This window comes from Mixophyes fleayi, chromosome 3, assembly GCF_038048845.1.
Source record: "Mixophyes fleayi isolate aMixFle1 chromosome 3, aMixFle1.hap1, whole genome shotgun sequence".
Lineage (NCBI taxonomy): Eukaryota > Metazoa > Chordata > Amphibia > Anura > Limnodynastidae > Mixophyes > Mixophyes fleayi.
In genome coordinates, this window is record NC_134404.1 from 104401509 (window position 1) to 104416367 (window position 14859).

At 38.7% G+C, this 14859-nt stretch overlaps 1 protein-coding gene across 1 annotated transcript in view; it reads right to left on the reverse strand.

The window, feature by feature from the left end:
• Positions 1–14859, reverse strand: part of LOC142143167 (transient receptor potential cation channel subfamily V member 6-like) — a 52175-nt gene that overhangs the window by 21954 nt on the left and 15362 nt on the right. Inside the window, exons 6-10 of the mRNA XM_075200877.1 lie at positions 12374–12546; positions 9398–9544; positions 7136–7336; positions 4444–4530; positions 2726–2802 (exon numbers count right to left, since the gene is read on the reverse strand). Of these exons, the coding sequence (XP_075056978.1) occupies positions 2726–2802; positions 4444–4530; positions 7136–7336; positions 9398–9544; positions 12374–12546 (685 nt within the window). The remainder of the gene's footprint in view (positions 1–2725; positions 2803–4443; positions 4531–7135; positions 7337–9397; positions 9545–12373; positions 12547–14859) is intronic.

Genomic DNA, 14859 nt, shown 5'->3' on the forward strand with positions numbered 1-14859 from the left:
ACCTGCATTACTTGGAATTAGCTCTAATCAAATGGCTTTGTTTACAGGTAAATGTGTTACTGCCATTGCTGCTCTTCACCAGTTATCTTATGAAACAGCAGATTTCCCTGTATTACAGGTGATGGGCAGCAATGCCTAGCGAATTAAACATGGCAGAATTCAGGGATGAGAAGGAAAAACCAAGAGAAATGGACAGCTGCTATGGAGATCCAGCAAAACTGAGCCTCTTACTCAGCTGCAATATGTATGCTGCCCAGTTGTTGAATTTGGACAATAATGTGTATAAAAAAATAAAATAAAAAAAATAATGGAAAAAACAGCCTCCAACCTAGTTCTGGGGAACACCCTGTCAGAGCCGTAACTTAGGGTTCTAGCGCCCTGGGCGAGAAAGACAAATGCCGACCCCCTAGCCCTCAATTTTAACCAAATTAACCTAAAATATTCCTAAATTGTGCCCCCCTTCAGCTTTGCGCCCTGGGCGGTCACCCCTGTCTCACAGCCCTAGTTACGGCCCTGCACCCTGTACAAAGGATCTGGAAGCTGTGAGATAAAAAGTCCCCAGTGGTAGTCAGTAAGACGGAAGACATGACGACACGAGGACTGCGACTGAAGAGGAGGGCAACCTGACAAAAGAAGTAGTTATCGGAATGCAGATGTCTTCAGATGACGACTCGCTGTCTTGCCAGCTCCCGAAAAGGACGTCATCCTCAAGCACGACTGCCCTTTAAGGCGGTATTGGGCGGAGATGCCTGACAAGTACTAATTTAGGATTAGGGTTAACCCCAGTGCCGTAACTAGACATTTTGGTTACCTGGGCGAGACAGGGCACCGGCGCCCCCCCATCTAAGTGGGAGTGGCATTTGACAAGTGGGTGTGGCCAACCTAATGTGTGGGTGTGGCTAGAACTTTACAGAGAGAGAGAGACTATCATTACTGGGCGGCACAGTGGTTAGCATTGCAGAATAACAGCAATTGTACTGTAAATTTGGCCAATGTTTGCTGCTTAAGGGACAAACTTGTTCAAGATCTGGAATTGTCTCTGTAAATTAGGGATAGTACTTTGTACCTAGGTAAGTTAGTGCAGCAAATTTTAAAGGATAGTCAACTTTTGAGGAAGTCACAACATTCACCTCTCTTTAACTAGTGCTTTTGGCATCAAATCAAATGTTAGCTTTAGTTTAAGTAAGTTAGACATTCAGGCAGCCTAAAACCTCTCCATGTGGTACTAGCAGAGCAAAGAACTAACATGTACACAATGAGCAGATTGACTTTTATGTGATTATGGGGGAAATCAAGCTCATTTTGGGGTCACACACATGACTATATCAGGGCATATTGCAGTTATTGCTGCTATTTTAACCAACCAACCTAAGCTACGTGACTTGCTCCACAGCAGTTGTGATGTTTTACGGCACACTTCTGCTTATCTGGGCTCTATATATTTTGGTCAAATCAAAAGTGAATCTAGAAACTGAGACCAATTGCCATTTTGTTAAAATTAACTATGCCATCAAAAAGATAGTGAAATAATCCTGTAGGTGTCATATATAACAAAAAGGTAAGGCAATTGCGCTCAATTATCTTGTAGTAAATAAAAATATTGAAGACTTCAAATGGTAATGATGTTGCGATTGTAACATGGATTAAAACAATAACATTTATTAATACATCCAAATAAATAAATAAAAGGAATGGTCATTCAATATAGTGCAAAAACATAAACATAGCAACCAGTGCTTATATTCCACACAACAAAGTCCGGGGGTCCAATTGTATCAGGGCATAAGAGGCTGCTGCAAATAACCTTGTGTAAAGATAGTATGTTCTTTTGGTCCAAACAAGTGGCTATATATTGGAGGAAAAATAGGGTCCAATAGCAGATTAAAAACCAACCTCAAATAGTCCAGCAGTATGATTGGAATCCAGCGGTGTCCTTAATCTAAATTAACGGTGCAGGGATCCCCGTTCTATTGCACATCGCTGACCGTGCTCACGAGGTAAATCCTCGGTGTCTATAAAATTTGCCAAAAGCATACCTGGAATAGCTTGGCGCTTTTGGACGCAGTGGAACAAGCAGGAAGTTCGGCATTCAAATGCCGGACTTCCTGTCAGTGGAACGCATATGACTATGCCAGACTAGGCTGGTCACTATAACAGGGAACCATCAGCCTGGGGTCCGCCCTAAGGAAATGAACAGCACTGGGGCTCTTGTGATAACCAAAACAATAGTTTAGTATATAGGACTACATGTCCAATCAATCACTGGCAGCCACTAACTGCTTGGACTACCAGGTGCTGGTAGGACTACAAGAATGTGCAGTAAAATAAAACATAATTTTACACCTCTGGCAAAGAGCAGGTAATTGCTAAGGGGTTAAAAATATATATATTTTTTAACAAGGATGGTATGTTTTGTGTGTTTTTTAATTACTTCTACACAAGTAGTCAACATGTGACCCTCACACTGTTTTGGAACTACAAGTCTTAGCAATCCCTGCCAGCCAACAGCACGATTGCCACCTCCGGTGTTCACAGTCCCAGACAAAAGGCAATCGTACTAATGGGATCCATAGGGATGTTGTTGTTCAGCCCAAACACTGAATTGCTGGATCTTATCATGCAGACCCAGTTTAAGACTATCTCAATGGTTTTGTTACTAGGTCAGATGGGTCTTTTGCTAATAAGCTAAATCACAGTGTCCATATCCAATAATAAAATTACTTACATGATAATATGAAATGGTCCTCCTCTCACTGTGTTTCCAAAAAAGCGTTTTGGTCCTTTTCTTATTAATTGAGCAACCTAAAATTTCATGGAAATAAAACAAAGCAATGCATGTTTGATAGGTGTTTCCATATCCAATTTGAACATTTGACAGTTTCACAATCAAAGCAGTAGGAAAAGTGGTTGTATGGCATTCGCTAAGATCCCAATTCACAAGGATTGTATATAAATACAATGTCTTTTTTAAGTAATCCTTAGTTTTCATATTTAATGCAAAAGATACTGAGAATTCTATCTAGCAGCCAAGGACAGGGACATAAGACAGGGCTGTTGGTCTATATAATATGACATTATGTTATATGTTACCTGGGACATACACTGATCAGCCACAACATTAAAACCAATATTGCCTAATATTGTGTAGATACCCTCGTGCTGTCAAAACAGCTCTGACCAATCGAAATCTGGACTCCACGAGACCTCAAATAGTGTCCTGTGGTCTCTGACACCAAAGCGTTAGCAGCAGATCTTTTAAGTCCTGTAAGTTGTGAGGTGGGTCCTTCACGGCTCGGACTTGTTTTTCCAGCACATCCCACAGATACTTGATCAGATTGAGATCTGGGGAATTAGGAGGCCAAGTCTACATCTTGAACTCTTTGTCATGTTCCTCAAACCATTCCTGAATAATTTTTAAAGTGTGGCAGGGTGCATTATCCTGCTGAAAGAGGACACTGCCATCAGGGAATACTGTTGCCATGAAGTGGTATTCTTGGTTTGAAACAATATTTAGATGGTACATGTCAAAGTAACATCCATCTGAACGCCAGGACACATAGTTTCCCAGCAGAACATCTTGGTGCAATCTCTTTCCCAGGTAAACAACACACTCACCCAGCCATCCACATAATGTGAAAGAGAATGTGACCAGGCCACCTTCTTCCATGGTCCAGTTCTGGCGCTCATGTGCCCATTGCAGTTGACAGAGGTCAGCATGGGCACTCTGACCGTCTGTCGCTATGTAGCCTCTTATGCAGCAAGCTGCAATGCACTGTGTTCTGTCACCTTTCTGTCATAGCCAGCATTAACCTTTTCAGGAATTTCGCATGGGGTGCATCACTGAGCCTTCCACCATGACCCTGTCGCCGGTTCACTGGTTGTCCTCCCTTGGACCATTTTTTTGGTAGGTACTAACCACTGCATATCACACAAGACAGGCTGTTGTGGAGATTCAATCATCTAGTCATCACAATTCGGCCCTTGTCAAAGTCACTCAAATACTTACGCTTGCACATTTGTCCTGCTTCCAACACGTCAACTTCAAGCACTGACTGTTCACTTGCTGCAAAATATATCCCAACCCATTGACAGTGCCATTGTAACAAGATAATTAATGTTATTCATTTCACTTGTCAGTGGTTTCAATGTTGTGCCTGATCGATGTATATTTCTAGGAACACAGTTTTGAAACTTTATTTACTGGTATATTTAGAATGTACATATCCCAAAATCACAAATTAGGGTATCTTTTAAATTTGGCATGTAAGCTGGTTCAGTGCTTTCAGCTAATTAAGAAGGTACTGAATAAATTAATTCACAGGGAATAATTGGCCTACTCAAAGATTTGTAGAAACTTGTAGCATTTTCATTAATGTTTGGATACTTTTTTGACTTGCATGTATTAAATATGTACATGTATCCATCTACTTATGACATACATACCTCAATTACAAGAATTAGAACTCCTCCCATGATAACAATTATTTCTCCAGAAAATCGCACATAATCATGTTTAGTTTTGTAAGAATCCTGCAAATGCCATAAGCAAGTGCTTTAGTAATATGTAACCTTTATAGAATTTATTAACAAGCATGTACAGTTTATTTTAGAGCTACTAAAGGTTATAGAGCTTATGGAAGTGAAGAAGAGGGATAGAAAGTTGGGACTGCCAACTCTTTATTTATTATGAAATGTAACCTTTCTTCATTATATAGTTATTAATCAAAATTTGTATGTTAAGAGGGGTATTCAATTGTTAGTTTTAACGCACTAAAACACAAAAAAACGAGTGCTCGAAAAAAACTTCATATTATACGGTAATTTTGCGCGCGTAAACAGTTAATACGGTACTTACTCGCTGCCAGCGGGCTGAATTTCAGCTCGCTGCTCAGGGAGCTGCGAGCTGAAATTCCGCGAGTAATTACCATATTAACGGTAAGATTTTTCGAGCGCTCAATTGTTAGCGTTAACGCTAACAATTGAATACCCCCCTAACAGTTTAAAACATAGATGCAGACACTAATATGGGTATAGATCCTCCATTGGAAGTCTACAAATCATGATCTTGGAAGTGTTTCCAGACACTTGTCTACATGACACTTTTTAACACTTACAAATATATATGTAAACTGTTTTCTATTTTCTGATACACATTAATTTTCTATTTATTTTCTACAACATTTTATATTCAATTTCAAAGAGATGTTTACTCAAATAAATAAGCTGGATTTGTAAACTATATTTTATACAAAGATATATCTGACACCTAAATCAGTGTGACAGGAGAGTCACATGACTTACTCTGTGCTAGTCACATGCATCCTGTCATCTCCTGCTCCAGTGACCATTCTGATGAACTGATGGGCTATAGTACGCTTTGAATATTATTATTATTATTATTATTATTATTATTATTATATTATTGTTATTATTATATGTTGACTAAGTGGGTATAAAACAGGTGATCCGCAGATGAAGATTAAATACAGTAAGGTTCTCAGACCTTCTTCAAGTACACATTAAACAGTATATTCCATTACTCTCAATATGATGATATGCAATTATTATTATTTATGATTCCATTACTTTATAGCTGAAAAACAACATATGTACTTTCAATCAATATATTCACTTGAAAATGTCTCTGTAGAACTAAGGGTTGAAGACAACTCTGACATGTATGTCATTTCCCCCCTCAAATAATTATAATATACCTAAAAGTCTATGGTGTGAATATAATCCTTAATCTCTCTTTATTCATTGGCTAGATACATACTTGCAGTATGAGTGGTAAATATTGTTACATATTTCCATAACCTAGCTTAAATGGCTTTATAAAGTAGTTTTGGAAGGGGTGGTTGACTGTAGTCAGTGTACAGTAAGGGCGTGCCAATCTCCAGCGCACGCAGCTGGGTCCGATTAAAGCTCAGGACATCTCAAAAGAACTTGTTTCTCAGCCATATCTCTTGCTCCAGCTACAGATTTAGCCTAACTGTTGACTGGTGATGACGGCTGTGTATACATGCTAGAACATGTGCTTGCATTCAGGAGCAACTGTAAAAACTTTATGTACAGTAGACAATAATTACATCATACAAATGTTTTTCACAGGGAAAGAATTGAAAAAAAACCCAAAAAACTAGACCTACACCCGTTTTCATCACCACACGTTTCTTCACATCCGCTCCTACATATACCTTATTTTCATGCATTTTAAAACAAACGCACATTGCGCTCAATGAGTCAGGCCCAGAGAAAGGTAAGTTCATTGTTATAGAAATTGAACCTCGACAAGTAAGTTAGTCTTAACTTCCTGACATGCATTGTAGGAAGGAAAGCGTGCAATCATCATCATCATCTATTTATATAGCACCACGAATTCCGCAGCGCTGTACAGAGAACTCATTCACATCAATCCCTGCCCCATCCCTGAGAGGGAGACAGACAGACTAGGGTCAATTTTGATAGCAGCTAATTAACATATCAGTATGTTTTTGGAGTGTGGGAGGAAACTGGAGCACCTGGAGGAAACCCACGCAAAGACAGGGAGAACATACAAACTCCACACAGATAAGGCCATGGTTGGGAATCGAACTCATGACCCCAGTGCTGTGAGGCAGAAGCTAACCACTAGGCCACTGTGCTGTCCATATAAGCCAGACTATCTTTTCAAACTGGATAGTTATAACATAGCTAAATTCACATGTTGATACATTAAAAGTAACTTAAATATATTTTTTTTAGCATTAGAATTAATGACAATATAATTCATGATATTATCAAATGAGAGCTATTATTTTTCAAAAGCAAATTTGTGTGGACATCCCATTCAATTCCTCACAATAATTTATCAGGATTTATGGTAGAATTGAATCAATCCAAGATACAGTCTTTGCACTAGTTACTTTGGGAAGCTTTTAATTATTTCCTGAGTAAGCAATAAATAGTGGACCAATTGATGGCTTTGGAGAAACATTTCTGATCTGAGCGGCAATGCTTGGCAGGTTTTTATTACCAGAGGGCTCATTCAGTGGAAGACAGATGCCTGAGTACATTACTGTATTGTGCCGTCTCAAGACATTCTGCAATGAGGATGGATTGTTGTCATGAAATGAATAGCGCATATAACACTTACATAAAATGGTCTTGTGATGATCTTTCTTTTTTGTCCATCTGCGGTCTCTTCCATTAGCGGCCGATACAAGCAGCATAAAGTCAGGATAATAGTGTACAAAATGTACAGGAAAGTGCAGAGCAGAAAATATTTATATCCAAAAGTGGACCATTTGTACAGCAGCAGCTCCTTTAAGGGTGTAATTGCTAAAAGATTTCTTGCCTTCAGTTGGAGTGGAAAAAAACAAAGTAACAAATAAGTAGTTAGAACGCGATGATACTTTGTGATGACTCAATTATTGTGCGGGTGTTTTTTTCATTAAGAGGCAACATTAGAAAATACATTTCTCCTTTATTAAATAGATTAACCTTTAAAATCTAAATTAACCTCATTGCTGCCAGAACAAAGATTTTGTAACTAGATAGATTACACGTCACTCTGTTAGCAAATTGCTTGGGTGCAAAGTGAGCTTCATTGCAACAAATTGAACAATTTAAATTAAATTGAAGGTCAACTTAGATACAATGCAATTTTTTTTGGCTGCTACACAAGCCTCTGTGAGAAGTAGCATAATAAACAGAAAGGAGGACAGCTGTGAAACACAAAATAGCCGCTTCACAGTGCTTGGGGCCTTGATTTGCGTAAATGCTCCTAGATTTACAGTAAAGGGCATAGTTTTGCAGGATATTGCCACATTTGATGGGAGCAAAAGTTTGCACAGGCAAAGAGGAAGAGTTGGTGAAGGTGTTCCTATTGCTGTATGGAGCAGGTACATCAATGTGCTTTGTTTGCAAACCAGTGCAGAAGCAAGATTTAATATTGCACAGCAAGATTACTATAATGAGATATAGAGGTGGAGAGTTCTAATATATGGGTGCATGGCCATTTCCTAACCCCAAAAGGACTTTAGTTGTGCACTAGCTGAGAGCTGGCAGTTTTTCGGCCTCATCCTCATGTTTTGAGCTTCCATGTTGCACAGAAGCACACTCCTAGCAAAGTAAAAAAAATGTAAAACACAGACACAAATGTCCTGTGTAAAGACAGTGCTAAAAACCCCTCTTTCTCATGAACGATGGGACTTTGGTAAAAAGTTTATTTTGCAATGAAAGGAGTGGTACTAAAGTGTTTGGAGGTCAGACCTCATGTGGTGGCACTGCTCCTTTTCACAATTTCCACCTCTCTGTACACCTCTTCTGCAACTTCCAGGTTGCACAAGGCTCCAGAGATCAGAGAGCACCCAGGGCACTGGGCAGACCATCTAAGCGCACCAGGGCCAGGCATGGTCTGTGGATCAGGTTCAAGTTGTAAATGATTTCCAGAGTTCTTAGTATTTGGTAGGGAATTTGCCATTGGGAGCATAATTCTAATCAGCGTAATGAGCTAACATGATCTTGCTAGTAGCATTTCAGCATTAGTTACTTATGAAGGTAAACAGGGAACACTTTATTTATTAAGTTAAACAAATTGTTTGTGACACCATATAGTAATATGTATTTTAATTTAATATAATATCTATAGCACCTTATTAAACGTTTTATTTTGTTTAATCAGCTTTATAAGTTAAAAATAATTTTTAATTTTCTCCTGCATTATAAAGAGAATTGGTGCAAGGACGGGAAATGTTGTACAACAAGGGTTGTGGCAGGGGCCGTGGGAAGTGAAGGAGTCTGATGGTATCATTCATAATGGGCTGCTATGGGAACAGATTGTGGTGGAGTTACGGGTTATCAGAGATGTTATATGAAAGAGAGTTAACATAGATCTTGTATGAAAGTGTGAATATTATAAATGTATAACATAAATGAAAGTGACATTGAGGGAGACATTCGCATCTGCTTCAGAGTGTTGTGCATATTATTTGAAATAGACAAAGTAGGATATAGTAAATGTATGGAAAGCTTGTGCTCTCCTCATTCAGAGGTATTTGTGTGGTACAGAGGTGCATTATGGGTTTGACCACACCCTGGTTACATTTTTGTTATACAAGAAGTAATGACCAGGTTGTCTTGCAGACTCTCTAACTACTATCAAGTTACTTAACTGGTGTCTGATCACACATGGCAATACATGAGGATTATTTCATCACTTTTTTTTATTACACAGATTCTCTACACTGAAGCCCCATCAATTGCAAACGATACATTGTTTGTAATAAGTAAGTTTATCACTGCAGATGGCCTTAATTATTCTGTGAAGTTTTAGCTCATTATTTTTTTTTAAATTCATTTAACTATTGCTCAAATTTGCAACATGATATAATTCAAAAATAGTTTTTGTACTTACAGCATTGTTGTTACAGTTACATATGACATCAATGACTGATGATTTGTCATTCCAAGAATCAATCCCTGTTAAATCGTACAGTGTGGTTGTCAGGGGTCCGAATGACCAGCATACAAGCTTTCTCTTTTTCATGAAATAATTAAACATCTGTGAAATGCATAATTATTAATTACGGCAACAGGGAACTTTCAAAAAGTCTATGGTCTAATTATTGTACAATGGCATATAATAGAGAATACTTTAGATGTCTATTCAGGGCAACTGTTGGAATGATGGTGAAACCATTTTCACCTAGGGCAGCAATTAAAATAAATTTGTACTTAAAGGCTGTTTCAAGACTGAACAAAATGAGACATTTATGTAAGTGAGTCCTGCGTTCCAGTACGTAAGGCCTGTTTCTCTGTCTTCTTCTTTGGCTCTCTAGTAGACTAACACATTCAAGAATATTATAATAGTAGTAAGAGATTTAATGGTAAAATCTGAACATGAATATGTTTATGTGACGGGATCACTTATAAATAACTTATGGTACAAATTTATTTAAAGGAAATAGCGCAGGGCGCTTATTTATATAATTGCACATGCACTTATTTTTGATATTGTATATATTTTGGTAAGGGAAATCTTTAATTTCTGAGACCAGGGGGAGAAAATTTGTATTTTCTATTTTATCCTTTCTAGAGGAAATGTTTTATTTGTTAAGGTATATATATGATACAATAAGCCTTTGTGGATGGAAGTCTTTTGTGTATTGTGATGTGGGGAAATGGCTTGTTTAGGGGGTTTTGCCGTTCTGTGGGAAAGTGTATTCTGAACTGTCTGAAGAAAGGCCCCATATGTTAATTAGATCTTTTGATGTGTGAAGGTCCAACATTGAAGGCAGGACGGTTTAATTAAGACTTGCTCCTAGATTTTCTGCATCTGAAAACCAAGTGCAGGACATCCCAGCATTTCTAGAATGTCATAGATAAGTGTAAATATTGTTGGCTTTGCAATGCATGTAAATCCATGTTTGTATAAACACATGACATCCTGATTCTAAAAATAGCTCAAACTTCAAGGGGGCTGGCTTACCCTTTGAGGCTGTGTCCAAACTGTATAAAAAGCACTGGCTTGTATTGAAAAATGGTTCTCCTTGTTTCATCTGACTTGATCACTGGTACCTTTAACCAGTGAAGAGCAAATAAACATCACTTGCTTGAAAATATCTTCCATGCTGAAAATCCTGTGACCTACAGATTAGACCGAAAATCTAATCCATTCCCGGCTGTTTCTGAGGTTTGGACCCAGCTTTTCTAGTACCACCGCTCTGCCTGCTACCCTACAGCCCTGGCCAGTGTGGTAGGCCAGGGGAAATCCATCCACAGCAACCCTGATCCATAGTAAAGGTCAGGAGTACCAGCCCAGGTACGCCAGTAACGGGGTACACTCGCAGCGTCAGTTACTCATAAGAAACCCGGTACTGGATGCCAGTAAGGAGTCCAGTGGTGGCAGCATTTGGAAGCCCCTCCTACTACGGCAAGAGGGCGCATTTGGGATAATGAAAGGGATTGGTGGCAAAGTAAGCCCAGACGGTTCCCAGCAACAACAGACAGGATGGCATAGGCGGTCCATCCTGTCACAGTTTATATAAAGACAATTTTAATGTAAAAATAGTAAACGAGCAGTTCATTTAAAATGAAACTTAAGATAATTATTATCTCCATTTCATATTGTTAATCATTTTGATCAATAATTATTGAGAATTATTCTATAATTCTATTTTGCCAGGATCACAACGGCAGGTCACCTGTAGCCAATTTTGAACCAATTTTCTTATTTGGGTATATATCTACCCATTATTTCATAACCACACCCTAGTTTCAGCTTAATGATGCTTTTGTTGCAGACTATTTAATTTACTTTGATTGGTTCAATCACTTGGGATGATTACAGTCCTCTTTTTTTTTTAAATAGAATTTGCAAAGTAGTTTATGTCGTTCAAGCATCTGCTGTGAACTTAGAAATTGATTGAGCAACTTCTATTTCCATTTTTGCTAATTATTTTATTGTCAGGGAACTAGCTCTGTTCTCACCATACATTTTATAATTGTGTGCAGTATCACTGATTCACAAGTACCCAATAATTTTGGTCTTACATGCAGGTTTTACAAATAGAATGAAACAATTAGAATGATAGAAGAACCACTGGGCCTCTTTCTCTATATATGTTAGGGAATGATTGATAGCGGAGCAATACCTTACATTATTACACCATTGTACTCCTATGAACATTTTGGGCCTCATGTAGAGTTAGAAACAATTTTCATCTACAACACAGCCGTACACTGCATAAAAAAAAAATCACAGTTTATACAGGTATATTGAGCCAGATGCCCTATAAGCTGATGCCCATTATTATCATAATTTACACCAGTGGTCCAGCACCTGCAAGTTTACCTTCTCCTGACAGGCTCATATGCATCTGAGTCTCAGTCTACATAAATCGCATTTCCGCCAACACAATTTTACACCCCTCTCCTTTCTGTCTCTTCAATCACAAGGGACCGCAAGTGGCCATACTCGCAAGACTCTACAAAACAGCTGCAACCGTAACTAATGCATTGTGGGCATGTGTATTATATGCAGAACGCGCTATTTGCGTTCAACTCGACATGTACAGATGCATCTGTAGCATATGGTGGCTGATAATGCATCTGCTTTAACTTTTCCCACCAAAAGCAACAGTTGTTACTCTGCTATCTTATTTATCAAGTGCCCCCATACATCTTACATTGTAAGCTCAAATGGACAGGACAATATGTACCTTTTATTTCATGTCATTGTAGGTAATTTGTTTATATCCTGATCTCTCAATGTACAGTGCTGTGTAATTCTTTGGCACTTACATAATAATAATATGCACCAAAATGTTGAATGAACATATCATAAGAATGTGATAACTTCTTGTTAAAGAAATGTGTGCAGTGGTCTTACCAATACATCTCCTTGTTGTGCTGCCAGTTTTAATGGTGTCAGCCCTTCGTGGTTGGTGATACTTTCTAAATGTGAAGCTTTGTCTTTTGAAATTAGAGACACCAAAAAATCATATGTCTTGCAGGCCACAGATTTATTTGGATGCAGGACAAGAATATGGAGTACTGTGTTACCTTAAGAGAAAAGTGAGAATTTCGATTAGTGTTTTTCACTCTTTTCACATATAAGCCTATTCCAATAATTACATGAGCTTGTAGACACACGTGCTCACATGATTCTTCTAGATGGATAATAAAGGCTATATTACTAATTAAACCCTGTTTGATTAATATTATTAGCAATCACTGTTTCTTAAAACAAATATATACTAGTATAGTAAAAATGTTGGTGTCCACATTTATTTTAATTTACTCGATTGCATGTTGAAATGCACTTGCTTATTAATAATATAAATATCACTCTTCTCTGCTTAGCTGATGAGGGACAGAATGGGGTCTTAGAAGAGGGCTAAAAAACAAAATACTTTGGTAACATTCTTCAATATGCTTTGTAGTCAAGACCTTGATTAAAGGTACATTCTGTTATGTTCCTCCCTTCTGCCACAGAAGACTATGCAGAATGATTGTGGAAGTACAGACTTTTTACTATTTATACATTTTAATTTATCTATTTGCAAATGTTTGCACAATATGACCTTTAATAGGAATATATGCCATGACTATTAGTCGAGTAGGTGGAATATGCTTTTTTAGTTGTGTGCTAACAGATAGTTTTGGGGCAAGCTGGAGGTATTATTCTTAAACCAATCCATAATAGTGGTAGTAAAGGGCAACTTTTACTTATGTAACAGTAATTTGTGCTACATTCCACCATTTTTATATGTGGTGAGTATGTGTTATAGTGACAATTGTCCCATCAGCAGGTTGAACTCTAACAACAAAACAAGGAATTTCTGGTGGATAAAACTAGGGAGATTCTAATGAGAGCTTTGCTGACTCAAGTTTGGGTTAGACGCCAGAATTCTTGTAGCATGGGTAAAATCGAGAGTGTACTGGAGTGTGGAGAGTAACTTTTTCACTATAATCACACAGAAAAATCACACTCTTATGTGACTAGATGACATTCTTGGAAACCGGCAATGGCTTTAAAGGCACTGTTTTGCCTTTAAAGCCATTGCCTCTTTAAATTTTCACTGCAAACTCGCCGAATAGCGGCTAGATGAAAAAAAATCAGCAGTTCATACATTTACCTCCTGGTCTTTTCAAAACTTCATGCATTCTCTTGACTAGCTAATTGCCTGTCAGCTCTGTCTATTTAAAGCACCTGTTTCTCTACTAAGTGGTCAGATCTTCAGGTATCCTTAACTGTGAGGATGCTGTTCTCTATGGCTCCCGTCTGCACATCGGTATCCTGTGTTACCTGTTCCACGATCAAGACCTGTGGTAATATTGCACTTCTCAGTTGGCATCCTGTGTTACCTGTTCCATGATCAAGACCTGTGGTATTATTGCAAGAACCTTGGGCATCATCCTGGGCCCCGTTCTCAAGCTATTTGCTTTCTAAGGACCTCAGCGCTTTGGTTTCCTGCTGTACTCCTGAACTTCTGCACTTACCGTCCAGCTGTCCTTCTCCACTTCCATGGTTCCATCTCACCCTACTCTAATCTCCCTTAGAGGACCGCGACCTACGGCTAGAGAGCAGCTAAGTCCATATTCCCTTCCGTGGCTCCCTGGTGAATGTCTCTCTACCGTTAGACTCCGCACCTCTCTGGGGGTAAGTCTATCTAGAGCGGGGCTTTGAGGTCTAATCCAAACTCAGGATTTGTGACAGCAGCATAACGCATCTATGTAAAATACTGAACTGCACCAGAATGTACTTGGTCCCAGTGACAATTTAGACCTCCAGAAGGATCGCTTGAGAGGATTCGCCTATACGGTATTGAAGAAGGGAGTGCTTTGGGTTGAACTGGAATGGAGATTGCGAGCCAGTCCTTCTCGTCCAACATCATTGCCTGACCTCATAAATGCTCTACATAATGAATGGACACAAATTCCCACAGAAACACTCCAACATATTGTGGAAAGCCTTCTAAGAAGAGTGGAAGTTGTTATCGCTGCAAAAGGGTGACCAACTCCAAATTAAAGCATTTGAATACAATGTCATTACAACTCCTGTTGGTGTAATGGTCAATTGTCCAAATACTTTTGTCCATATAGTGTATGTGTGCATGTGTTAATGTGTATATGAATGTTAATGTTTTGTTTGCCAGTGTTTGTTGCAATGCTATTATAGCACCAATCTTTCACTAAGGAAATATTAACAAAACAGTGTTGCTAATTTACATGAGTTGTTTTAGGATTTGTCTCTGTGTGAGAGCCAGATAAAGGGGGGGGGCACCTGGGGGCATGTGGTCATGGGCCCCCCTCTCTCAGGGCACCCCCCGGCACCTAAGTCGCGATGCCGGAGACAGTTATTAGTCTCATTCA